Below are 27255 nucleotides of genomic sequence, written 5' to 3'. Positions count from 1 at the left end.
TTTTAAACACTTTTAATGTATATTATAGTCCACAACAATGTTGACTGCTATATAATAACAAGATAAAGGAGTGTGTGTTTCAGATTCTAGGCATTTTCTTTGCATTAGAATATGTAAATAATATTTTACTATAAATATATTATACTTTATCCATCTGTACTTTCATTTCACTTCTGAAATAAAACATCTGTAGGGCTTTATGAAAAACAACAGGCGTCTAAAATTTTCAAAAAGTGAATTCCATCATTATGAACAGACGTAAACCTCTTTGGCTATATTTCATACATTTTACTCCGCTCTCTTGAAAAGTAGTGATTTATCACATCTTCATCTCATCACTAAGAGCCCCAACACTAGTTTTCACTGTTTTCTGCTGTAAACAGATCTAACTGCAAACTGACGAGGGCTAGGTCTGACTGTTTCAGTGAGACTCATCCTGGGGAACAGTAACTGGGATTTTGTTTCTTCAAAGATAGTTTGTCATTGTCACTTCAAAGCTTTACGGATCACAAACAAATTCCCATTCACCTCTGTGCCTTCTGTGTCAAACATGGAGAGCTTACAGCCTCCACAAATCAAATCCAAACTATCTGGTTTGATTGCTGGTAACTGTTGTGTTTATAGTGTGTGTTTTGCAAGCTCGATGATATAATGTCATGCTGCAGCTGATCATTAGTTAACCCTTTCAAACATGCTGGAAATAAAGGCATACTTTCCTAACAAACCAAACTCAGCACAGACTTGCAAATACAGCAGACCTAGGCATTAGTCGGCCACATTCCTGTCCCTGTCTGGCCTGCGTGAGGATACCCGGAAAATAAAAATCAGAACCAGATAATTTACTGCATTTTATAAAGTGATGAAATTAATATTGAGCTGAATAAAGTTCAGAGTATTGGTCCGGCTCTTCACAGTCTGTCATGTGACCCCTTGGTAAAATGAATTGCCCACCCCTGACATACAGAGGTGCAAATATCTGTCTCCATGCTAACCTTGTTTACACTCTCTGGGGTTATAAGTGCTCCAAAGCAACCCTTAGCAAGTTGATTTTATAGTGTACTCAAACTAACTGAAACAAATGTGTGGGAGGATGGAAACTAATGGTTCTCATTGGAAAAATGGTGAGCAGTAAAACACTAGTGTTCTTAAGTTGACAGCATAGTGCATATTAAATAAAGCGAAATTGTCCTTAAAGTCCACCATGCTCGGTTTTCACTTTGACTAAACATCCCAATCCCAATTTTCTGTGATTCACCTCTCATCAGCCTAAACCTAAACATTTAAATAAATAATGACAGAGATCCACGACTGTCACCCAAAAAAAAAAATGTCTGCCTTTATGCTCCTGTGTGTACTAAGCCTCATCTTCACTGTCTGAATGAGGTCTCTCTTCTGGCTGGAACAAAGGATTGTGTGCCAGTTTATGCATATCTTCTGGAGCAATCTCTCTCATCTTCCCGTCCATACCGAGCTGCATTGGCTGGATCACATTGGTCCTGCAGGGAGAGAAGGTTCAGATGTAATCATGTGTGCACATGTGGATAAAGATTAAAAACTGAAGATAAAGTCTGCAACATTGTTTTAGTATTAACTTGAAAATTCCCATGGACATTGGGAGTTTTACAGTACAGCCACATCCTTAACTTCCTGTCAAGGTTTAATTACTTTGCTTTTCAGTAAATAAACAAGTTACTTTGTGGGGCTTTTATTTTGAAGAACAATATTTTTCTGTGTATCCTGTTGAGCCACGTGACCTCTAAGGCTTTTATTCTACTAAACTACGAAGGCAAAGTTACTTTGTGGGGCTTTTATTTTGAAAACCAATCATTTCCTGTTTGTCCTGTTAAGCCACATGACCTCTAAGGCTTTTATTCTACTAAACTACGAAGGTACAGTTACTGTATTTTGAAAAATAATCTTTTCCTTTGTGTCCTGTAATAACAAACATTATGACTTCCAATTGAAAAATGTGGTAGTATTAATTAGAATATTCCTTAACATCCTATCAACATTTAATTACATTACTTGCAGTAAACACACTAGTTACTTTGTAGGGCTTTTGGGTGAGAGGGCAGGGGCACACACTATTGGCATTAAAAACGTTATCATTTCCGATTATAATAAATTAACAAATGGACAAAATACCATTTTTCATATGTGCAGTAAATACAATTTTCAGCTATAGGTTTGAATATAGCTGTTATAAGATTGTCTATCGTGAAAGACTACAATTTCAAAGTGACTGTGTGCGTCCTGATTTTACTGACCTTGACAGTTTGTCAAACAGCTGGACCAGCTTCATGGCTTCAATTTCTTTCTGCTCCTCTGTCATTCCCTCCATAGGATTGGGTTGTTCCTCTTCAACAACTCCTGTTATTAGATTTATACTAGAGAAGAAAAAGAGAGACATACACTAAATAAATAAGCAACTGATGTGCATAATTAATAGCTACTTTGATTCATATGAACATTGCTCGAAGGTTATTCTTGTGCCATGGAAACTGCCATGAACTAGAATAATCTCACCTCAAAGTCTATTCAGTAACTTTCCCAAAGCTTCAGTTATATCGCATGATTTGAAAACAGGAGAATATGGAAACATGAATAAGTAAAAACCCCACCCAGTCAGGTTGTCTCAAACCAGCAGCCAGTAAGAAAGCAGCTGTCAATTGTCCGTTAAAGAGTGAAACTTAGTACTCTTAGTACTCCGCCCAAAATAACCCAAAATCAACTCTAATCCAATCCAAACTCAACAAAAGTGCCACTCGAACTCACTGATCTGTAGTTCTAATCTAATTTTAAAAATTAGTGCATGAGCTGAGATGGGGGTTTTTTTCAACGGTTGTTTTATTTTGTCTGTTGCATTTTTTAGTGTCTCGTGCCCCCTGCTGTCAACCAGTGGTGGTAAAAGTATTCAGATCTCTTACTTTAGTAAAAGTACTAATACCACACTGTGACATTACTCCACTACAAGTAAAAGTCCTGCATTCAAAACTTACTTAAGTAAAAGTATCAGCATCAACATGTACTATGCAGAATGGACTCACTCATATTGTTAAATATATTCTAAATATATTTTAAAAAAATTGTATTGATGCATTTATATAAGCAGCATTTTAATTTTGTAAAGACAGTGCTTATTTTAACTACCTAATATATTGTTTTGATGTATAATTTAAAAACAAATTATCTAATCACTTTAAATTTATTATGTTTTTCATGTTAAATCTTGACCCAAAAAGTAACTAGTAACTTAAGCTGTCAACTACATGTAGTGGGGTAAAAAGTACAATAGTTGCCTCAAAATATAGTGGAGTAGAAGTATAAAGTTACATAAAAGAAAAACTCAAGAAAAGAGCAAGTACCTCAAAATTGTACTTAAGTACAGTACTTGAGTAGATGTACTTTGTTAGATTCCACCACTGCTGTCAACTCAGCTGTGCCATCACTGTCAATGGAGCAGCTCATGTGACTGAAGATGAAGAGAGCCTTTTTTTATCCTTTAATAGTTTAGTCCACAAAGCACACAGGTGTGTTAAGCTGCTCATGGGCTGGCCAGCAAAGTCATTACATGTTTTGCATGGCTGAGTAACTGGCTCTGCGTAAACCAGATCACCTCTATGGTGTTGGAAATCCAAGATCTTGGACAGGGACTAGACTTGTTTTCCAGAGTTGGCTATGGTGAGAAGCTCTGATCAGTTTGGTGATACACAAAGGCCTGATAAGATCAATATAATGACGCACTGTTTGAAAGGTTTCAGGAAATGTTTTTCACATCCTTATGGAGACCGATTTCATTAGATTCAGTGGTGGAAAGTAACTAAGTACATTTACTCAAGTACTGTACTTAAATATCATTTGATGTACTTTACTTGAGTATTTCCATTTGATGTAACTTTATACTTATACTCCACTACATTTAACTGACAGATTTAGTTACTTTTCAGGTCAAGATTCAACATACAAAACACAATCAATTTAAAGTGATTAGACATATTTTTAATTAAACCACATAACAGTGTATTAAATAGTTTAAATTAGCCCTACCTTGAGAAAATGCAAACACTGCTTACATAAATGCATCAAAAATAATATTTGAATAATATATTTAGAATGTATAAAACAATTACTTTGTATACTTTAAGAACATTTTGATACTGATACTTTTGTACTTTTAATTCAGTAAGTTTTGAATGCAGGACTTTTACTTAAAGTGGAGTAATTTCACAATGTGCTATTAGTACTTTTACTTAAGTAAGAGATCTGAATACTTCTTCCACCACTGATTAGATCTGACTGACAACATTAAAAGCTTCCATTGCAGAAGCAGCTTTTTGGACTGGTGCCCATAAGGTCAAAGGTGCCATCTGAAGAAGTCGGTTTGCTAAGTCCAGGTGGACTCCTGACAGTTGATACTGATACATTTATTATGGAATACTTGAACAGCTACATATCTATAAGGATAATGTAGGGGTGTTGGAATTCTGTATTGTGGACCACCTATCACCAATGTAAGGTGATTTAACATTCACATTACTTGCTAATCCATATGTACTGTACACATACCAATGATGCTTTGGTTAGTGAAAGAAAGGAAAAGACTTTGGATAAAAATGTCCAAAAAGAGTTTTAGGGTGGCTATGCTCACCCTCACAGATAATAGAGGTGTAGGGAAAATCGATACAGCATAGTATAGTGATATTTTGCGTGGCAATATTGTATATATCGATTCATGCCTGCCAAGCATTGATATTTATTTTTATTCATTTTATTTAGCGCACCAGAGGCCAAAGCGGGCTCACTTTTAGAAATATACTGGAGATGCTGATATCATATGAAACTAGAACTTCTAAGGAATCTATAGACCCGGATATCGTGTCGGGAAGTTGTCAAAATAACACTGCAAAGTGATACTTTTTTATGAATCAGATCAGAAAAGCTTAAAGTTGAGGAAAGTTTGATAAAAATGCTGCAGTTATTGTCGTCCATACATGTTTGATATCAGTTCAGTTCAGTCTGACTGAATACTTTGTTGGTCAGTCTGTGGGTTTGACTCTCATTGTGAAGAAATAAAAAGACTGAAGTGAAATAAATAGACTGAGAATTTTGTCTTATTGGACAAAACAATCCTTGATTGAATGGAATTTTGTGGACACAAAATGTAGTTAAACAGTTAAATCACAATATATTGTATCACAACATTCACCTTATCACAAAATACTTAAAATCGCAATAATATCGTATCGTGACTCAAGTATCGGGCTAAATTAATCATATCGTGGGCCCCTTTGCTGATTTACATCCCTAACAGATTAGATTAGATTCAACTTTATTGTCATTGAACAGAGTACAAGTACTAGGACATGGTAGGTCATCAGGAAATAGTCGACGAGTTCTGAGTTTGCATTTAAGCTATTGCGTTCCACCTCTTTTTGCTCTTCATATGGACTCTTTACCCGCATTCAACCTAATCCCAATTACTACATGTTTGGTCAATTCTACTCAAACCACAAACAGACTACAGCAGCTAACAGATTATAGTGGTACTGACTGGGCCTTGGCCTCTCTGTATTCTTCTGTCTCTGAATCTTCATCTTCAGAGTAGATCCCAGAGTCTCTGCCTCCTCTCAGCAGTCCTTTGGCAGCCAGCAGACCTGCAGCATTTCCGTATCCAGTATACTTAATGAACCTTGGAACTGGATAGAGCATAGAACATATTACTGTTATGGTAACACTTGAACATTGCATATATATATTACATTTTTGTTTCACCATAGATTTGAAGTGATGTGAATATACACTATATGGACAAAAGTCTTTGGGAACAACACAACTCAGCCATGCGGGGAAAGACCACGTTAAATCACAGAGCGTGGTCAACGGGCACCAAAAGTTTTTCCCGGTCCCAGACTAAAAACTGAAAGTCTTTAGTAAATCTAGGAGTTTTACTGGAGTCACAGCGTGCTCCCATCATCTCGATCATTAAGTTTAAGGTAGTAATCTGCACTGTTTCATATCAGTCTTTTCCTAGGGTCTTGGGTTTGCGATCATATTAAACGTGAATGGGCACAAAGTCACACAGAAACATTCCAAAATCTTAGCTGCAAAAGGGGGACCAACTCTATATTAAAGATTATGTTTTTGAATACAATGTCATTTAAGTCCCTGTTGGTATAACGGTCAGGTGTCTAAATACTTTTGTCCATAGAGTGTAGTTGATCAATCAAGATGGTTTATGTCACTGTGAGCCATGGGCCTCACATCAACTGTACAAACATTGCCATGAATTATTAAAACAGATCAACAAGCATGTGTCCCTCACCACTTTCTTTGCAGAGAACAAAGAGGAATTCTGCAGCACAGTCCTTGACGTCAGTGTCGATGTGTGTCATGATACGGACTAGTTTATTCCTCAGAGCACTGCCCACTTCTGGCTTGTTTATAACGTCACGCAGCGGGGGCAGCACCTAAACACACATCGACAGGGATATCTGAGCTGTTATTACACCAGCAATACTCATAATTCTCCTTATCATGTATTCTCGATTCCCAGCCCAGTACTGACCTTTGACCTGAGGAACTTCCGGGTCTCTCTGTGGATTCGGGCACTTTCAGTCAGCAAGTTCAGTGATGGAAGAAGGGTCTCCTTCAGCTTATGTCCCTGGGAGACAAGAAAATGTAATCAAACATGAAAAAAAAAAAAATCATGATAAATACAATCAATAAATAAAACCTAGACTGCAACAGCAAACAAGTCAGTTGCATGTAAAAGTTTATCATGATTGATGCATGTTATTTGGTGGTTAAAAATTTAAACTAGGGCTGTCAATCGATTAAAAATATATAATCACGATAAATCCCATGAATGTCGATAGTGAACACACTATTAATCGTAAATTAATCACACATTTTTATCTGTTCTAAATGTACCTTAACACAATATTTTTCAAGTTTTATTATTCTTATCAACACAGGAGTGGACACATATGCTTGCTTTATGCAAATGCATGTTAATTATTATTGCAACAATCTAAAAGAATGACAAATACTATGCAAGATAACCTCAAAGGTACTGCAGCACCAGAGATTGAAAGGAAATGGTTGAAAATCTGGATCTGGTCACCTACATACCATGGTGGAAGAAGTATTTAGATCCCTTACTTAAGTAAAAGTCCTGTATTCAGAATTTACTGAAGTAAAAGTACAAAAGTATCAGCATCAAAATGTACTTAAAGTATCAAAAGTAAAAGTACTCTTTTTGAAGAATGGCCCCGCTGATATTCCAGTACACATTCTAAATATATTATTAGATTATTTGGACTGATGCATTTATGTACGCAGCATTTTAATTTGTCCTCTTAACTACTTAATTTGTCCTCTTAACTACTTAATATACTGTTATGAGGTTTAATGAAAAAAATGTCTAATTGATCATGTTTTTTGTGTTAAATCTCGACCTGTCAAGTCAAGTCAAAGTTTATTTATAGAGTACATTTAAAAAAAACCTCAGTTGACCAAAGTGCTGTACAGTTATTATAAAATTTTAAAAACAGAGATAGAGTTAAAAAGGAAATAAAAGAGTAAAAAGTAAAAAGCCAAGGGTTCTTGCCTAGCTGAAACTGAATGCCAAGGAGACCTGTAAAGTAACTAAAGCTGTCAGCTAAATGTAGTGGAGTAAAAAGTCAGATATTTGCCTCAAAATGTAGTGAAGTAGAAGTATAAAGTTACATAAAATGGAAGTACAAGTACCTCAAAATTATACCCATTTAGGCCTGAAACGCCTGGAAAAAAAATGCCTGTAAAACCTATGGGTGATTTTAAAATAACCCCCTAAAACCTGAAGTTTTTCTGGAAATTCAACAGAAGTGTCAACATTTCCTACTAAATAATAGATTTTTCAGCCTCTGTAGCAGATAGAAATAAAATTCAAAAAGTATTTGAGATACCTGTGGCTTTCATGAGAAGTTGAGTTTATTTGTCCAAACCTTCAATAAAGTTTTTTTTTTTTTTCTAAATCAACGTGTTGCATTGCGACACTGGAAAAAACTACAAATACTACAAAACGACATGTCCGCTTTCCCGGCTTTAATGGTACAATAACGCAACAGCGCCCCCGGTTTTAATGGTAGAAATGCAGTAATGCTTTCCAGTACAGTACAAGAGTAAATGCACTTTGTTAATCTCCACCACTGCCTACATACAGTACTTACCCGGTCAAGTCTTTTTTCCATGTATCCCAGCAGCATGTTGACAGCGTCCATGTTGACCCCCATGTACTCAATAGAGCCTTGTTGCACTTTGGGCATCAACAGTACATCCAAACAGGGCAGAGGGAGGTTACCTAACAAGTTTACAGTATGACTGACAAAAAAGAGAGGGGAGGGGAAGGGAGTTGGGGGTCATGTAAGAGCAATGACTGTATGAACGAGTGAACAGAAAACAGACGTGCAAAGATAGCCTGTGTTGTCTTACCTGTGGAACTCCTCGGTCCGCTCCTCTCCGTCTGCATGGCTCATGAGACAGTGTCTCAGTATGGCTCCCAGATGTCTGTACTCTGCTGTCTCTTCCTTCACACACAGACATTATACACATATTGATCAATTTGTCTTTTCTGTATACTGCCCTACAGAGCCTAACTGCAGAATGTATGTATATGTCTTATTTTTTATATTCTTATTCTGTCTTCTATATCTTGAGCAGCTGTGACAACTAAATTTCCCCACTGCGGGAAATATAAAGTCATATCTAATCTTATCTTAAGTGCTAGGTAGCATGTAATTAAATGTCACCATACTGGCTGTTGAACTTGTTCAATGTTAGCATTTAGCTCACTATTTATTTTATTTATTACTATATTTCTATAGCACCTTTCAAAACCAGGGTTACGAGGTGCTTTACAAAGTACATTATCATGGAGGCAATACAACAGTTGAAACAAAAATAACAGAACATCATCAAAAACAGTGAACAAGCAAAAATAATAGGATACAAAATTAAAATATGTGTAAGAACGTTAGAAATCATTGCACAAATGCCAGTCTGTACAAGTGGGTTTTTAAAAGTTTTTTAAAATGATACACAGACTCAGCTGCTCTGACTACTAGCCTTAGAGAAGGCTGGAGACTCTGAGTTCAACACACAGCAGCCACATCACATAAATGATGAAGTCTGTGAATCACATTTGGAGACGGTTACACAGACAGAAGGTAAAGTAGCCTGAATGTACCGACATCCAGTGCAATTTGTATACAATTGTTGCTTTACCTGGAACATTGAACGCCAAGGCACAGAGTGAACACTGGAAATAAGTTAATCTGTTTTAACATCAAGTACGTGGATTTTGGACTATTATACACAAGACTTTTGACAGCATAATTCACAATTATTAGTATATTGTAGTGAAGGGACAATGATGCTTCGTGAACCATTTGCTTTATTAACGGAGCCCACTAGATGGCGCTCTTTGTTTAACACAGGCTGAAAACACACTCAATTACCATTGCTGAAGCCTTTTTTTAAAAAAGCCAAGACCGCCATCTAGTGGGGTCAAAAATAAAGCAAATGGTTCATGAAGCTTCATTGTCCCTTCACTAGAATATTGATTACAACATGGTTAAACCACTACTATTTTCTTAATTACCTCGTCCACCTTGCGTTTTGCCGTGTCAAATGTGATATTGAACAGTATTTTCAGTATTTCCATCGCAAGTTCTGTCTGCTGTCGGCTCAATGGGGGCAGTTCTTCAGGGGGGACCTCCTCAAACCCAGCCCTGGCCGTCTCCATGGGATCCGGCCAACTCAGACCCAGTGTGGCATCCAGCTGGTTGCCTAGAATAAACCCAGGATAGGGATTTGTCACCTCGTGCTTTAATTTCTACCTTCTGTTTACAAAATCTTTGGCTTCTTGTAAATGCTTGATAATTATATTCTTTTTCATTTGTATGAAATTACTCCACTACAAGTAAAAGTCCTGCATTTAAAACCTACTGAGGTAAAAGTACAAAAGTATCAGCATCAAAATGTACTTTAAGCATCAAAGGAAAAAGTACTCATTATGCAGAATGTCCTCAGATTGTGATATATATATTCTAAATATATTATTAGAGTATTCGGAGTGATGCATTTATGTAAGCCAAATTTAAATTTTGTCAAGATAGGGCTCATTTTAAAAACTTAATATACTGTTATGAATTTTAATTGAAAAAAATAATGTCTAATTACTTTAAATGTATAATGTTTTTTATGTTAAATCACGACCCAAAAGTAACTAAAGCTGTCAGCTAAATGTAGTGGAGTAAAAAGTATAAAGTTAAATAAAATGGAAATACTCAACTAAAGTACAAGTACCTCAAAATTGCACTTAACAACAGTACTTGAGTAAATATACTTTCCACCACCAAGTTACTTTCCACCACTGGTTATAGATTTATCATGAGTTGTTGGACTTCAGAACATCTTAAGTGTTACAGACATTGGTGACCTGGAGGGTGAGTTGCCTCTTTGCATTGGTTACACTGGAGATTGTAAAACTTTGGCTGATTTCCAAAGACCAGTTGGAGACCAGTTACCTAGCAGACTGGTGCCATGAAGCTCCTTAGCCAGCTGTGCTCTGACGTCCACTCTCAGGGCAGTTAGCAGGAAGGTGAGGCGCAGGTCGAAGAAGCGTACCTGTACAGATAGACACATGGAGACTTTCACATATAAAGTCTGGTGGACTCGGTGGTGAAGTTGCAACATTGTTGTAGTTTTCATTTGACCCATTTAAGCCGGGAAAGCATTACCGCATTCCTACCATAAAAATCGGGGGCGCTCTTGCGTTATTCTACCATTAAAGCCGGGAAAGCGGATACGTCGTCTTGTAGTATTTGTAGTTTTTTCCACCTATTTTTGGTCTCTTGGCCAATGAAATGCATCAGAATACATGCGGTAGTGTCGCAATGCAACATAGGACTTTTCCAGGACTGAAATCATGGTGGAAGACGACTATAGCGGAGGGAGCTCAGATATAACAGCTATAAGCTCTCAAATACTTTTTTGAATTTCATTTCTATCTGCTACAGAGGCTGAAATATCGATTATTTAGTAGGCGTTGACACTTCTGTTGAATTGCCAGAAAAACTTCAGGTTTTAGGGGGTTCTTTCAAAATCGCCCATAGGTTTTCCAGACATTTTTTCCAGGCGTTTTAGGCCTAAATGGGTTAAACACGGAGCTAACTGATGTACATACCTCATGGGTCCAGGTGGGATCATGACACTGCTTCAGCCTCTCTGCCACACCCTTTATCAGCTGGATATCTGCTGCTACCACCTGCCATCCATCCAAAGATACTTTTTTGTTAATTAGCACCAACCAAATTACATTTTATAATCTGAGGATATTATGCAATTGTAGGTACTTTGAGAGCCACAGCAGACTGACCTGTCCAGTCTCGTTGTGCAGCAGGATGTTACAGATGGACTTCAGAGCCTCAATGATTACTTCCTGGTCAGAGTTTTCTGAAGGAGCGGAGGCTTCCTTCACCACCTCACTGGAGTCTTCTGCTGCCTCTCCACCCTCTCCTCCCTCCCCCTCCACTAGGAAGAAAAAGAACGGCAAAGTCAGATAACACCAGTGGTGGAAGAAGTATTCAGATCCCTTACTTAAGTAAAAGTACTAATATCACACTGTGAAATTACTCCACTACAAGTAAAAGCCCTGCATTCAAAACTTACTGAAGTAAAAGTAAAAAAGTATCAGTATCAAAATGTACTTAAAGTATCAAAAGTAAAAGTACTCGTTGTGCAGAATGTCCTCAGATTGTGATATATGTTCTAAATTAAATTAGATTATTTGGATTGATGCATTTTGTAAGCATTTTACTCTTGTCGAGGTTGGGTTCATTTCAACTGCTTCATATGCTGTTATGTGGTTTAATTAACAAATAATCATAATCATTAACAAATACATATTCATTTTGTATTGATCACGTTTTTCATGTTAAAAATTGACCAGAAAAGTATCTACTGACGAAAGCTGTCAGCTACTGTAAATGTAGTGGAGTAAAAGTACAATATTTGCCACAAAATGTAGTGGAGTAGAAGTATAAAGTTACATAAAATAGAAATACTCAAGTAAAGTACAAGTACCTCTAAAATGTAATTATGTTGTACTTAAGTACTGCACATACATAGTTACATTCCACCATTGGATAACACATTCAAACTTAAAAATGGACTCCGACTGTCCAAATATATGATTTTATTATTATTTTTGATGCATTTATGTAAGCTTTAATTTATTGTGGTCAAAGTAGGCCTAATTTTAACTACTTAATATACTGTTATGTGGTTTATTTAATACAAATTTAAATGTATCATATTTTTATGTTAAATCTCAACCTGAAAAGTAACTAAAGCTGTCAGCTAAATGTAGTTGAGTAAAAAGTACAATATCTCAAAATGTAATGAAGTAGAAGTATAAAGTGACATAAAATGGAAATACTCAAGTAAATCACAAGTACCTTAAAATTGTACTTGAGTAAATGTACTTAGTTACATTACACCACTGTATTTAACTCAACAGTTGAATTAGTAGGATAACTTAAAATCAATGTACTGTAAATACAATCTCTGCAAACAGGTCTAAATTTCTAAGTTTCCAGGTTACCTTGAAAAGGGCATGCAAAAACAAATAGTAGTGGGTTTTTTATTATTATTTATTTCTGTGTCAGGGGTTTTAGGGAAGCTTCATTGGAGAAGCTACAACATGGGGACAACAGGGGTACCTTGGAGAAAATTTGGAGTTTGGAATTACCTTGGCCCTCCTGAGGCTGGTTGTGATCAGGTGTGGCACTATTGCACACAGCAATGGCAGCGTAACGGGCAAGAGTGGACATGGCGGAGCGGGTGATGAAGGGATCCAGGCAATCTTTGTCTCTGGACAAGATTCGAACTGTTTCTAGACAAGCCAGCTGGCAGGAAGGCTGCAGCTCTCTATTCAAAAAACCAACCACCAACTCCCCCAGAGTCTGCATCACACAACAAATATATCAGGTCAGAGCAATAACATAAGATACTCTGTAAAAAAAAAAATCTGTTCAATTTACAGTAAAATACCAGCAGCTGTGTTTGCCAGAACTTCATCATTAAAAAATGCAGTGAGTGGGTTTTCTACTGTAAATTTAAATGTAAATATCAGCAAGTAGCAAATCACTGTTATTTAAATGGAATAATCCTGTTATTTAATTGTGTCTTTGTGACATTATGGTATTTCTCTATTAATTTGACATATTTTTAAGTATTTTTACAGTTTAAGTTTTGTACTATTCCTAGATTTACAGTAATTAAGTGTCTACTATGGTAATATATACGTATATATAAAAAAATGTTTACGCTCAATTTCTGATGCAATTTGACAGTATTTTACTGTCATTTCTACAAACATTTTTACAGTGTAAGATAAGATAACATAAGCTAAGATAACATGACATAACATAACATAACATAGAACTTTATTAATCCCAAAGGAAATTCTGGTGCTAGATTGTTCCAAAGCCTCCAAAACAATGACAAAAACAATCACACTATAGGATAATATCAGAAAAACATTGAACAAAATAGGAAACAATAACAATATATAATATAAATATGAATATAACATGTAAAAAATAACAATAAAATGAGTAAAGTTCAGATGACAAGGCAGGATGTGATATACAGATATATTGCACATGATAATGAACATAATAAAGTCTGTGGTGTTGAAAATTGTATTGAACACTCTTCCAGCTGTTGGAGAAAGCGTGTTTCCCAGGAAGCAAATCATTATCACTTGTTCTGTGTCCAAATGTAAATGGTTTCTGGCGTAAGATCTACACAGAATTAGTGATTCTGCACTCTACATCCTCACATAAAAACACAAAATACCTTTTTGGCATACTGAGTGTAGCTGCTAAAAAAGCTATAACAATCAAATCAATCAAAATCAAAATTACTTTATTCATCCCCAAGGGGAAATTCAGTAAAGGAAATGGCTTTAGCCAGACAGCCCATCTATAGACGAGTGGTATGACATCATCTTCAAACATTTTATAATGGAAAGAATAACTTTCTCTGTGAGGCTTCAGAAAGCCAAATTTGAGGAAATCTGGGAGAAGTGGAGATTGTACATCGGCCGAAATCCCTTCTTTTGTTTAATATTATGTAACTTTCATTATCATTTTTTTTCTGTTCTACTACTTGCTCTAAATGGAAACACCCCCAAGTTCGGTTAGTTTCTGTTTATAACTAAATAAAAATCTGAAAATATGGATCACAATGCCAATTATCATTATGTTGATGACTGCTGTAATGTGCTATTGAAATGTGATTCCAATAAAGACAAAATACAAAAAAAGAAAATTGTATTGCACATGATGTTAATATTAGTAAGCTTTCCTCCCTGCAATGCACTCACTGTTGGTGCACCTGACAGTTTCATTGCAACAATATAAAGGAAGTTGGATTTAAACTGCTGCCTATTTTATATATTTAAATATATTAAGTATTGTACTTGGTGAGAAGCTCTTTGAAATGGTGAGGTTGCATCACAAACTTCCTGTCATTCTTCCTGTTTTTGTAAATGCAGTAGTGACCCTGACAGACAAAAGTCACTGAAAACATTCCCAGAGTCACGTACAGTGTGATGTAGTGACCAGAAACGGGCTTCTAAAGCTGCCACTGATAAATACATCAGCTAAGCTGTCTTGCATAAATAACATCCTACAGTCTGTGTAGGAGGCTGCATGCTTAATGTGTGCACATGTCTCTTGGATAATGAAGGCACGCAAAGGCACATAAGCTGCACTTGAACTGAACCATGAACTAACTAACCTTTCTTTCTTTTTTTGCCTTTTATGCAGTCTCACAGGTTTTTGAAGACATTCAAGTGTTTGCTTCTTTTATACTATATGACCTTTATATTAGTATAGATTTTGAATAAAACATTTATCTATTTTATTCCAACAGAAGGTGGGTCAACAGGTCAATGTTTCTTTTGCTCAGAGGCCTGTATTACCAAGCAGGATTTAGGATTTAGAGAGGTAACTTCAGGGTTATCCCTGCAGGTTTTCAGCCCTACCACAGAGGGTATATTGCCATGATAACTTAGGCTTGAAACCTAACCTGCTCTGGAGCAGGTTGTGTTATATGTAAGACTTGTATAAAAGCACCGCCTACTGACCAATTCATTGTCTAACAAAATGGCATCACCTCACATAAGCCCCTTTCATATTGCCGTTTCATGCCGGGACATTTACGCTTCTGTAACGTCTCGCCTGCACTATGAACGTGCCAGAAGCAGGATGCCAGGATCAAGTGATCCCACCAATTTTCCGCCTCCAGTGGTAGTCAAAGAAGCGGAAAATTGGTGGGACTGTTGGAAGAGGGACCACTATGAATGGGCCAAAGTGTCCGCCGCTGATCGTAACCAAAACCGGCATCGTTTACTATGCACAGAGTGTCCGGTGCTTGTTGTAAACAAACGGAGGTCGCTAATTGAACACAGACTGCTGCAGCACAAACACACACACACACACACTGTACTGCTACAGAGCTAACTGTGCAACCTTTTAGCACTGTGATACTTTTTAGGAAAAAAGTATATTCACATTGATGTCATCTGGTCAGAAAATGACATTTAACTGCAGACCATCAGCAAGAAGTTGGAACTAGTTCACAAGGTTATTTTGCAATTTCTTCCGTTGTAGATTAAGACTAGCTGTCTCAGTCCTCAGTAGTAACCAAAATATTTAACAAAACAATCTGTCGTAGGTTGCAGATAAACTGTGGGCTCTTTTGCCTCTATGTGCTTTTCTTACTCAAATCCCTGCGATGATAGGTATGCTTTCATATATTTACAGTAAGATCCAAATCTTCAGTATTTCTGAATTCTGTGAAGGATGTTTGGCAGGAGGATTTGAAGAAGGGAATCTCCCAGCAACTTTGGGGGGGATATTCTTAAATATTTGCATATCTTATTAGTCTGCACCAGACATGAGTTGATTCTAGTTCATCATTGGACTTAAGGACTTAAGACTTTTCCAATTTTATGACAATAAATACAAATTATATTGACCACTCTTTGTGTTTTGGATGTGTACATCTTTGCATCTTGGACTGTGACTGTCAATACTCTGGCAGAGGTAACTGGGACACTTGTGGAACCTAATGCCATTAATGCCCCGAAGCTGATCTTATAGCTTTTGGATAAAGATCAAATTCTAATGAGATGGAAATGCCTCATCCCACACTATGTGAAAATAAGACGTTTTATTAAGTTAAGACTTACAGACACATGCTTTATTTTCCTTGTAGTTGCTATGTATTGCATGTAGTCTTTCTCCTGCACTATTATAATATGACAAAGATGATTTAACATCTAAGGAAGAAGCATAACAAAACACTCATTGCTATTCATACCTTTCGTAACTTGCCATCCTAAAGCACCGGGCATGCACACAAAGAAAGAAACACAGATGATACAGAAGAGGTGAGAAAGTGTTAGTAGAGACTCAAGTGTGCTCTTTTGTGACTTTTCTGTGGCAAGTCCCGAATAGCCCACAATGAGTAAATACTTATGAGTTAACAGTAAAAGAGAAAGGCTCAGGACAGGTGGGAATGTGAGGAATACCTCTCTGTCCTGCTCTTCTTCCTTGCTGAATGTAAAGCAGTGGTTCATCTGAAGGGAAGCAGAAGACACAAATAACAGTGTGAGGTAAAGAAGAAGCGACACAAGGAAAAACCATCAAACAGTAAATCTTGGAGGTGTGACAACAGTTTGTGAGAACAAGTTAAAAACGCAGGCACGCATACACATATTCTCAACCCTTTAGGTTTTACGAACGTGTTAGCAGTGGTGGAAGAAGTATTCAGATTTATTACTTGAGTAAAAGTAATACCACAACGTGAAATTACTCCACTACAAGTAAAATCCTGCGTTAAAACCTTACTTCAGTAAAAGTACAAAAGTAGCAACATTAAAAAATACTCATTATGCAGAATGGAACCACTCAGATTAGTATATATATTCTAAATATATTATAAGATTATGTGTATTGATGCATTAATGTATGCAGCATTTTACTGTTGTCCAGATAGGGCTATTTTAACTACTTAATATAGTTTCATTTATACATTTGTAATCATATTAAATGTATGGTATTTTTTCATGTTGAATCTGAAAAGTAACTAAAGCTGTCATCTAAACTGAATGGAGTAAAAAGTACAATGTTTGACTTAAAATGTAGTGGAGTAGAAGTATAAAGTTACATAAAATGAAAATACTCAAGTACAAGTACATCAAAATTGTACTTAAGTACAGTACTTGAGTAAATGTACTTAGTTACTTTCCACCACTGCGTGTTAGTAAACAGTTTTACACATCCAGCAGACATAGAGTAACAAAGTGTGAGAAGTGATAAATGTTAATCCAATACTTTCTCTCTTTTAGTTTTATTCCTGGTCTTCAATTCCTGAAGGAACTATCTTTTTTCTTCAGCTCCTAAATGCTCCAGTATTTTCACCAGCTGGACTCTATCTGCCTGCAATTTGGTTTATCAGGTAGTGTGCAGTGAGTTTTTATCAGAGCTTTCTCACTCTAAATACCTGCCTGCGATAAGGCCGTGGAAAAGAAAAGAAAAGTGGAGATAATTAAATCTAGAATACCAAATGAAGGTCAGAAGAGTGTGGAGCACCGGACTCCAAATAGTTCTGAAATAGTGGTGCTTCTGCAGGAATTAAATGCCAAACAAGCTGTCTTATTTAGAAACAGCAGGAGATATAAAAAAAAACACATCCAAAAGATCAGACACAAACACACAGAGACACACACATACACACAAACAGTCCACTTTCACACAGTGAGCGTATGTGAGTGCATCAGCTGCAGACATCATGAGTAAATTATTTTTCATTAATTTCTCATGTAATTTCCAAAATGACACATAGGGGAGCTGAGAGGAGAGTCCTGTCACTGAATCCCAAAATAAAGGAGTTTGATTCAACTTTACATTCAGCCTTATAAATGCGCTTCATTTGTACGAAATGTAAATGAAAATAGAATCGGGGAACTTATTTGTTTATTGCATAATTGTTACATATCATAGATAGCATTTCTTGGGAATGGGCCAGGATTTAAATCTTTAAAAATTGATTATAGCCAAACACAAAGACTTGCCTTATCTTAGATACACCAGATGCAGAGATGCTGTATTAACCGGTTTTTCCTCATAAGAAATAGGTAGTTTGTTGGTAAGTGAATGGCTTGTTTTCATGTTTGGTTTACAATCTCCTTGTAAGTAAATTACTTTAATTTAATCAAGAACACTTGGTTTTAAGTTGTTTCCCTTGCTGAGCTGGACTGTAACATATAATGTAGCTATCTTGGACCAAAAAAAGGCTCACGTTGAGCTATATGCATCTGCTAGTCAGAGCCATGATCGGTTTGGAGATTAATAACAAGGAAAACAAATGCACACATTATGATGAAAACATTAGTCAACATCATGAAATGTGTTTGTCTTATGTCATTTTGTGGAAGCACTTTTGTTAAAGGTGAAAAAACACAGATATAATGGGCTACTGTTGGCCTTGTCATGTCCACCCCATTCATTTTAATAGAACTGGCACAAATTGAAAGGCTGTAACTCTTCCTCTTCCGTTGTTTACAGGTTCATTGGTTCATCAGGTGGATGGCTTGTGAAATAAATGATGCTCTGTGCCTGTTAGTAGAGCACCTGGGGAGGCATGGCCCCACAGGTAGCACCTGTAACAGGGGTTGGAGGAAATGGCTTGTAACTCCCATGATGTCCTGCGCCTACGGCAGTGATTTTGAGCAAGTGTTCACTATAATTTGTAAACACTTTCTGTTTTTGACAGTGAGGGCTGGGAGACTCTCCTCCAACCAGTAAGTGAAGCAGACAGGAGAGGAACAGTAGTATGTTTGTAGTCTAGTTTTTCTTACTGTTTAACCACTGACAGTTAGGATAGGTGCTCAAAAAGATAGTGTCACTAGTGTAGAGAGTTAACAGGGGCACAAACCCTTGGGATGACCTGTGCTGGGATCCAGTGTATCTAATAAATAGCAATTAATTAGGACTCTCTGTGCTCTGTCTGTTAAAAAGTCCATAACCCATAAAATTGATCTAGACTGAACTGAGTGTTCAGTTTCTTGGTGAGGTTAATTGTCTTCACTGTGATAAAAGCAGAAAGAAAATCCACAAATAGGAGCCTGGCAAAGGCTGATTTATGTCAGTAACGTCTTAGTATAATCCATCTATAACCAAACTGGAAAGGGTCTAAGATGGCGTGATGTAGGACTTGACCAGCTTCTCTACGACCTTCATGACCAGAGATGTGAAAGTAATGGCCCTGTGGTCATTGAGGGAGAAACCTTGTCCTTTTTGGGAATGGGGATGATGGTTGAGTTTTCCCAAAGCAAGAAATTACAGAATCAACACGGAATGTTCATCACATTTTGATGCTGTGAATGCTCGCTGCATGTCGTGCAGTCAAAACAAACCTGAAGACATTCGATATACTACCTGCTGTGCAGCGGGGAAACATATGTTTTGTTCAGTTTTGTGTGGATTGGTGGGAAAATGTGGTAAAGGTTGCTGATCGGTTGGTGAGTTAGCAAAGTTCACAATTTACGGGTAACTGTCACTTTAAGGTAAAACTATTATTTAAAAAAAACTATTAAACTTATTATTATGCAAGGGTGTAGGTTTAATCTTGTGGTTAACTGAATTATTTATATAAATATACAGTTATAAATAACTATATATTAACAACTTGCAGCAGCACGACACTGTGCTCAGGGTGGGTCTTGTTCTGAAAGGAAGTGGGATCCATAATAACGATGTCAGGTATTAACCTGCTTAAACTGTACCATAGATAAAATGCCATATGTTAAGGAATACAAAATATCAGTTTATATAAATATTCTTCTCATTTTTATCTCCCTTTTCTGTTTTAATAATAAAATAATTTTACTGAGGCTGAGAAGTTGGGGGTACAGCGTAGGTAACATTATGTCATGCTCTCAATTTAGTCAAGAATTGTTTTGTCAAATAAGAGAAAATTCTCAGTCTTTTCATCTCAATTCAGTATTTTAATTCCTCCACAATGAGAGTCAAACCCACAGACTGACAACAAAGTATTCAGTCAAACTGAACTGAACTGATATCAAACATGTATGGACGACAACAACTGCAGCATTTTATCAAACTTTCCTCAACTTTAAGCTTCACTGCTCTGATTTTTTTTGGATGAAACATTAAAAAGCCTAACTTTGCAGCGTTATTTCATCAACTTCTCATCATGATATCCTGACGCATGGTGCCTATAGAATCTTTAGATCTCCTAATTTCATATGATACCAGTATATCCAGTATATTCCTAAAATTAAGCCCGCTACGGCCGAAAATACTGTCAGCCAACCGGCCGCCAGAACGCTAAATATCGATACTTGGCAGCCATGAATCGATATAATATTGCCATGCGAAATATTGCAATACTATGCTGTATTGTTTTTTCCCCCACCTCTGTTGTTTCTCGGAGCTAAAACAGGACAGGGTGACATAATTAACAATATACAAGTAACAAGTGAATTCACTCAGTGTGCATTTTAGTGTGCCTTCAGATGGTATATAGACCTTATACCACCAAGTCTCCTGCAGCACTAAGCTCCTCTTAAAGGGTTTAGTAGAGCAGGATTTGACGAGGCCATAGGAGACTGTATTTGTGTATCAGAGAATCTAATCCAATTGCCTTTAAGAGCAACTACCACACAGCTAACAAGCCTGAAGGGAGGAACCATAAAGCAGGGCTCACCTGGGGTTAGCCGACAGCATGTTGTGAAGCTCAGGTGGCATTTAGTCAAATGGAGATTGAGAGCTCTATTTCTGTGACCCCGGCAGCTCAGAACACAGTGAAGTGCACGTTGGCGGATTTCCAAACGCACTTTTGGTAATTTTGTGACCAGGCAGGCTGATGCTTCTGTAGCACACTTGAACACAGGGTGTGATCAGAAAAACTACGGGATCATGCATTATAGATGGGCATGCTAAAGGTTGAGACAAAAATAGTCTCTGACACATCAGGTGGCTTATCACAGCCACACATCTATTTATTGTAATTAAAAATGTGAGTCACTCCAACTATTGAAGACTGGCACAAATTAATTGGAACAGATCAACTTCTCATTGAAATCCCAGAAAACCAAATTTAAGGAACTTGTGAGAGAAGTGGAAATCATACTTCCCCAATATAGCCTTTCTGTTTTTAATTTCAACTAGTGCAGTGCCCATAGGAAGTATGTATTCGTACATTACATGCCACACTACAACGTCTGCAACTCCATTATCAGAAAATCGAACCTTGTAGCGCACTTTCAAACTCTGAAAGATAGGTAGGCTAAATAGACTTACAGATGAGATGAGTCAGGCGTGGAAATCCAGAGCGAATTGGGTTACTGACCAGGTGTAGGCCTATCACACAATGGGGCGGAGCTCCCCTAAAAGGCGTCGGATCAGAAACAGTGCAATGCCGCAAATAATGATGATATTTTGAAAAATTAATTCAAAAATCTTCCAAATCGAGGATGCACACCTTCGTGCCATGCGCAAGCCACATACAAAATCTTAGGTCAGTCTGACTAACGGTCAGCGAGATATGCCCTAGACACACACACACACACACACACACACACACACCACACACTTGTTTTATAGATAGATATAGATAAGTTATAAACATCTGTATTTGCATTTCAATGTATTTATTTATGAATAGAAAAGCACCCCAACTTTTTATTTTTGGTTTGGTTTTAATAACATAAATAAATATAATCACAAATCACAATGGAAGTTATTCAACCAATGATGCCTGTACGTGCTGCTATTCTATGTGATTCCAAATAAATAAAAACTTTTTTTAAAAGTTATTATCAGAGGGAGAAGTTTTAATTGAACTACAACTACGATCTTTCAAACCACTGTGATCCACTTGGTAGAGTGGTCATCCACTGCTTGGAAATATCCTCAGGCAAGATACTAAACCCCAAATTGCTCCTGATGCTGCATTTAGCGGTGTGTGAATGATTTCCCGATGGTGGCAGGGAGCATCGTGTGAATGAGTGTGTGAATGGTTGCATGAGCACCATCTGCAGTGTAAAGCACTTTGAGTGGTCACAAAAACTAGAAAATCGCTATTTAAATGCAGTCTGTTATATTTGAATAATTGTAAGAAGGCAGATAGCCAATGGGATTTTCTCCACTGTAGCTCTCGTCTTTCTCTCACAGACCTGAGACAGTGCGTTGCCACAGAAGTTATCTTGTTTAATGCTTTGTAGCTCATAGATACGCGCCTATAAGAACAACACACACATTGGTCCTCATTTATCAAACGAGCGTACGACAGAAAGTGAGCGTAAAGTGGGCGTAAGATCATTTCTACGCAAGGCTCGGCATTTATCAGTTTGGATGCGAGCAGAGGGTACGATCAGATCTCACGTCTGCTCTCAGCTCGTGTACGCAAATCTGAGTCAGCGTGAAGTCCACACGTCTGAGTCGGAGAATTGATCTTAGACTATGGTATCGATGCCTGGAGCTGATAAAACTCTGTGGTGTTTTGATTTTTAATGGTGACAAAGCAAAACATGTTTAGACTACATCATTTATCATTAAAACATAATTTAAAATAAATACATCCTGCGATCGTGAAATTCTTTAACCAGAATACTAGACAAGGCGATTAAATGTGGTTGTCTTCTTCTATTAAATGATTACTGTTATCCTGCTCGGACCGCTGAGCATCAGTGTCTCCTTCACCAGTGGTTCTGCCTGAATAGAAACATTTCCAATCAGCGCTGCCACACGCTCCTCTACATAATTCTTAGTAAATGTAGAGAGAGGTGGAGAATTATCTCCATCATAATAATAACAATATTTGGATATTATATAGATTATTAGGCTTTATATATCTATATATTTACCTCCTTCAACTAAAAAGCTGTGAAACGTTTAAGTCTGTGCTCCAAATGTAAAATATTCACTGAACTTGTTTGTGTTTATAACTATAAGTGCTTTTATTTCATAAACCTCCGTCCCTTTGTATTTCTGTAATATGCCTATTTCGCTCCTGTTGTTATTTGTAACGGTGCACTTTGCTTATAAAAGGTACTTTAGGGGGGAAAAATCCTCTTTGTGTTGTAAACTCTCGAGGTGAGCCATCTGAATCAGGTAGGGCGTGGTATTTAAATGACGCTTGTTTCGAGCCGCCACTCGTCTCTACGCTCGTTTGATAAATGAGGGCCATTGTGTATCACAATCATCGACAAGACTTGGGCAGCTGTTGGCCTGTCAATGTCATAGGTAACTGGCCAACAGAATTCGGTTGCATGTTACTTCTATAGAGGATTCAATTGTGAATTATTACTGAAATCAGGGCTCATTCTGACTGGGATCCTGCGAGAGGGATGTCAGTCTAACTACAGCGCTGCATAAATTTAACTATGACCTAAATAAAAAGCCTGCATTGAGACCAGTCTTTTTCTCCGGTGTGTGTTTACTCTTGGGCTTCCAATCTACGAACCTGAGACCTTTACAAATCCATTTACCATTTACTGTAAATGGTCAAGTGAGAAGTAGTCTTATTTTGTATTGAGATAGATAGGGCCGGAGTTCTTTTGTAACAGACGGTGTGGACCCCTGTTGGACTTTCAAAAGATTGCATGCTCAGACCGGGAGGTTGCTGCCTGGGCTAAACTGAAGTTGCTACAGGGGCTAACTGAAGGTCGGTCTCCGCTCCTCCCAAGTAAGTCTCCTTGCTGTGGGGAGTGAGGCAGATCACACGAGCTAAAAAAACAACTGTGCAGCATTCAAATGTAAGCAATATAAATCACGCTTTGATGCTTCAAATACATTTCTGATCTTCTGATCTAAATGTGGAGAGGCAGCATTCAGTTTTTGTGCACCACATATCTGGAACAAACTCCCAGAAATCTGCAGGTCTGCTGCAACTCTCAAGTCTTTTGAATCAAGACTGAAGACTTTTCTGTTTAATTTTAAAATTCAAATTCAAATTAAAAATGTTTTATTTGAATGCACTTTTATATTTTTTCTTAAATATTTTACCTGCTCGTTTTCAGTCTTAAAATAGTTTATTTGAATGTCATTTTTTATATGTCCCTTTCTAATGCTTTTAATTTTTTGTGTAAAGCAATTTGAATTGCCTTATCGTTGGTGCAAGGTACAATACAAATAAACTTGCCTTGCCTTGCCTTCAAACTATTTGGTACAGCGATAGGTATTTTTCATTTTTTTTTTTACATTTTAGAGCTGCTATAATACATTTTTTTATATAAACAACAGGTTAGATGCTTAGTGTGTAAGGCATTGCTCTTAGAGACAAAGCCACAGACAGTTCTAAGCAACCCTGCAGCAACCTCTCTCTTAGATCTCTTAGATCTTTCTTTTCCAGCTGACAAATGCTCTGTGTCATTGGTGTCTCTCATCCACCTGGGTTCCAGCAGCAGGCAGGTGTAGAGAAAAAACTCCACAAAGCCCACTGTACTTTACCTGCTCAGCAGCAAACAGCTGACAGACACTGTTAGAGACTAGCTAGTGAACACAGTGGGGCATTAACTTAAGCAGCTAAGGACACAGATAGGATATTTTTCTCAGGACAGAAGGAAAATCCAGAGCTTGGGCAAACAAACATGAGTGCAAAAGAATGCTAGGATGTGTAAAACCGTTTTTCTTAATCATGACCCTATAAAGCATTTACAGGTACATTTCAATAAATTAGAATATCATGGAAAAGTCCATGTCCAGTAGTTCAAGTCAAATAGCCCCAACCAAGTGCATATAGATGGACATACTTTTCAGGGGCCAACATTCACAAACATAAACATACTTTTTGAAATTGGTCTTTTGTAATATTCATTTTTTTTGAGACCCTGAATTTTAGGTCTTCGTTAAATGTAAGCCATGTAATCATTATAATTAGAAGAAATTAAATAAATTAAGACATGAAATGTTTCATTCTGTGTGTAATGGATCTATATTAATATATAATTGAATTACTGACATAAACTTTTCTACGATATTCTAATTTATTAAGATGCACCTGTACAACGTTTATTATTGGTTGATTGATTTATTGGTGACGCTTTAAAACTGGTTTAGTGTTTCTATGATAGAAAATGACAAACAAAAACGGTATTTTGCTGTGCCAAAATTTCCGTTTTAGTTGAAAACCTTCAGTATTATTGTCTAAATAATCAGGTGGAATCCCATAAGAACATTGTGTCACACAAGACTGTCACAACAAATGCTTTCCATTAAATGTGATGCAATGGAAACGTCAAGCTTCTTAGAGATGTCATTAATATAAGCAACCAGCCCTGGTCTCCTCTAAGAAGGATAACGCATCATCTAAAGTAAAAATGTGACCTAAAGCTATTCATGCTAAACAGGCAGCATTTACAGAACATGCATGTGTGTGAATAAACTTCATTTGTCAATACAGAGGTTATATCCCGTCCTTGTTGTGATGTTTACCTCTTTGTTGTAGCTCTGGAGAGCCGTCAGAGCAGTGTCCTGCTCTCCCGTCTCCATTTGCTCTATGATTGCATTTAAATCCATTTTCATCGCCTTTTAGCTAGCAGCAGGTTCCTCCTGAATTCACCGTCAGAGCAGGATTGTGTGTGTGTGTATGTTTGCCACTCAGTATACTGTATATTCTGTCACGCTACAGTCTGTCACCACCCACTGATGACTGCATGATGTCTGAATCCCGACCGGCCAGCGAGAAGCGATTAACGGACAGGATTTGCGTAAACCAAGTGATGCGTTCAGGTGTACCACGGAAAGACGAAACAACCCAACGCATTGGTACTATCATATTCGTTGTTTTAACCCTCTGGAGTTTCCAAAAGCACCAAAGCATGACTTCTTCATCACATCTGTTCACATTTGCAACATTTCAAATATTTTGTTGAGCATGATAGTGTTTTGAAAGGTAAAAAAAAGATTCAAACTCACATTTTATGTTTGACTAAAGGAATAAAAAAGACAGAAAAAGACACAAAATGACCAAAAAAAAAGACACAGAAGAAGACACAAAATGACCAAAAATAAAGACACAAAATAACTGAAAAAAGACACAATACACAAAATGACCAAAATTGTTACGCTAAGCACACAAGAAACAAATAAAATAGAGTCACACTCAAATAAAAACCAGAGTTGGATGACAGGATCACACACAATCACAAGATCACATTTATGTTGGTTTTTCTTTGTTTCTTTTTGGTTCAAAATGTTGATCCAGGAAGTCAGAAAAAAATCAATTACTATCAGGTCATATAGGTGAGGTTATGGTGAAAAAAATATATACCAACTGGCATTTAAACATTTTTTAAGTGGTGTATACAGGCAGCATGAAAAGGATTCAAAAATGAACAAAATAGCCCAAGACTCCATAGAGTTAAGCACATATTATGCACTAACTAGACCAGGGGTAGGCAACCTGTTAATAAGGTTTGCGGCTCCATTACAAATTTTTTTCTCTTTATTTGGCCAACAATGGCTGTTTGGTAATAAAGGTTGCCGACCCCTGAACTAGGCCTACACACACTTCATCTGAACGCATCTCAAATTTACTTGCCTATTTTTGTTTAACATCATAATGTTAATGATACATAATATTTATTTGTATTCTGTCTGGCCTCTTAACACAACTCCACCAGAGTAATACAACCACTTCCTCTGTCTTTTGCCAAAGTTATTGAAAAAAATATCATTATATTCCATGTGTAAAATATAAATATAAAATGATTTTATAAAATGTAAAATAAATGGTATAATAGTGTGTGCCTCTTGTTTAAAATATTTACCTGATATATACGTGTACAAAACTATTTCAGTCCTGACACAATTTTCCTCCTCAAGTCCAAATAATTACTTTCTCATGGTTGTGATTTTTTTCCATGTTTCACAGAGTTTTAGACATGTCCAGTGGTGGAAGAAGTATTCAGATCCCTTACGAAAGTAAAAGTACTAATACCACACTGTGAAATTACTCCACTACAAGTAAAAGTCCTGCGTTAAAAACTTACTGAAGTAAAAGTACAAAAGTATCAGCATCAAAATGTAGCCTACTTAAAGTCTCAAAAGTAAAAGTACTCATGATGCAGAATGAACCCAATCAGATTGTTTAATATTCTAAATATAT

At 36.9% G+C, this 27255-nt stretch overlaps 1 protein-coding gene across 1 annotated transcript; it reads right to left on the bottom strand.

Moving 5' to 3' along the window:
- Positions 1-25774, bottom strand: ric8a (RIC8 guanine nucleotide exchange factor A). Its single transcript, XM_059336085.1, has 14 exons — positions 25581-25774; positions 16649-16696; positions 12794-13007; positions 11420-11574; positions 11228-11308; positions 10569-10668; positions 9641-9828; positions 8473-8567; positions 8211-8361; positions 6566-6661; positions 6323-6467; positions 5552-5696; positions 2268-2387; positions 1-1496 (listed from the first exon to the last, which is right to left on the bottom strand). Exons 1-14 carry the CDS (start codon positions 25668-25670, stop codon positions 1355-1357), a joined length of 1770 nt encoding a protein of 589 aa, XP_059192068.1. The 5' UTR covers positions 25671-25774; the 3' UTR covers positions 1-1354.
- Between the last annotated feature and the right edge of the window lie 1481 nt (positions 25775-27255).

This window comes from Centropristis striata, chromosome 6 (genome assembly GCF_030273125.1).
Source record: "Centropristis striata isolate RG_2023a ecotype Rhode Island chromosome 6, C.striata_1.0, whole genome shotgun sequence".
Classification (NCBI taxonomy): Eukaryota; Metazoa; Chordata; class Actinopteri; order Perciformes; family Serranidae; genus Centropristis; species Centropristis striata.
Note: the sequence above shows the minus strand (reverse complement) of the source record. Positions and strands in the feature narration are given on the sequence as shown.

Excerpts from the sequence above, each read along its gene's own strand:
- ric8a (XM_059336085.1), bottom strand. The coding sequence starts at position 25,670 with ATGAAAATGGATTTAAATGCAATCATAGAGCAAATGGAGACGGGAGAG. Across the intron at positions 9,829-10,568 it reads TCATGGCACCAGTCTGCTAG|GCAACCAGCTGGATGCCACA; the intron begins GTAACTGGTCTC and ends GGTTTATTCTAG. Across the intron at positions 1,497-2,267 it reads CTGTTTGACAAACTGTCAAG|GACCAATGTGATCCAGCCAA; the intron begins GTCAGTAAAATC and ends CTCTCCCTGCAG.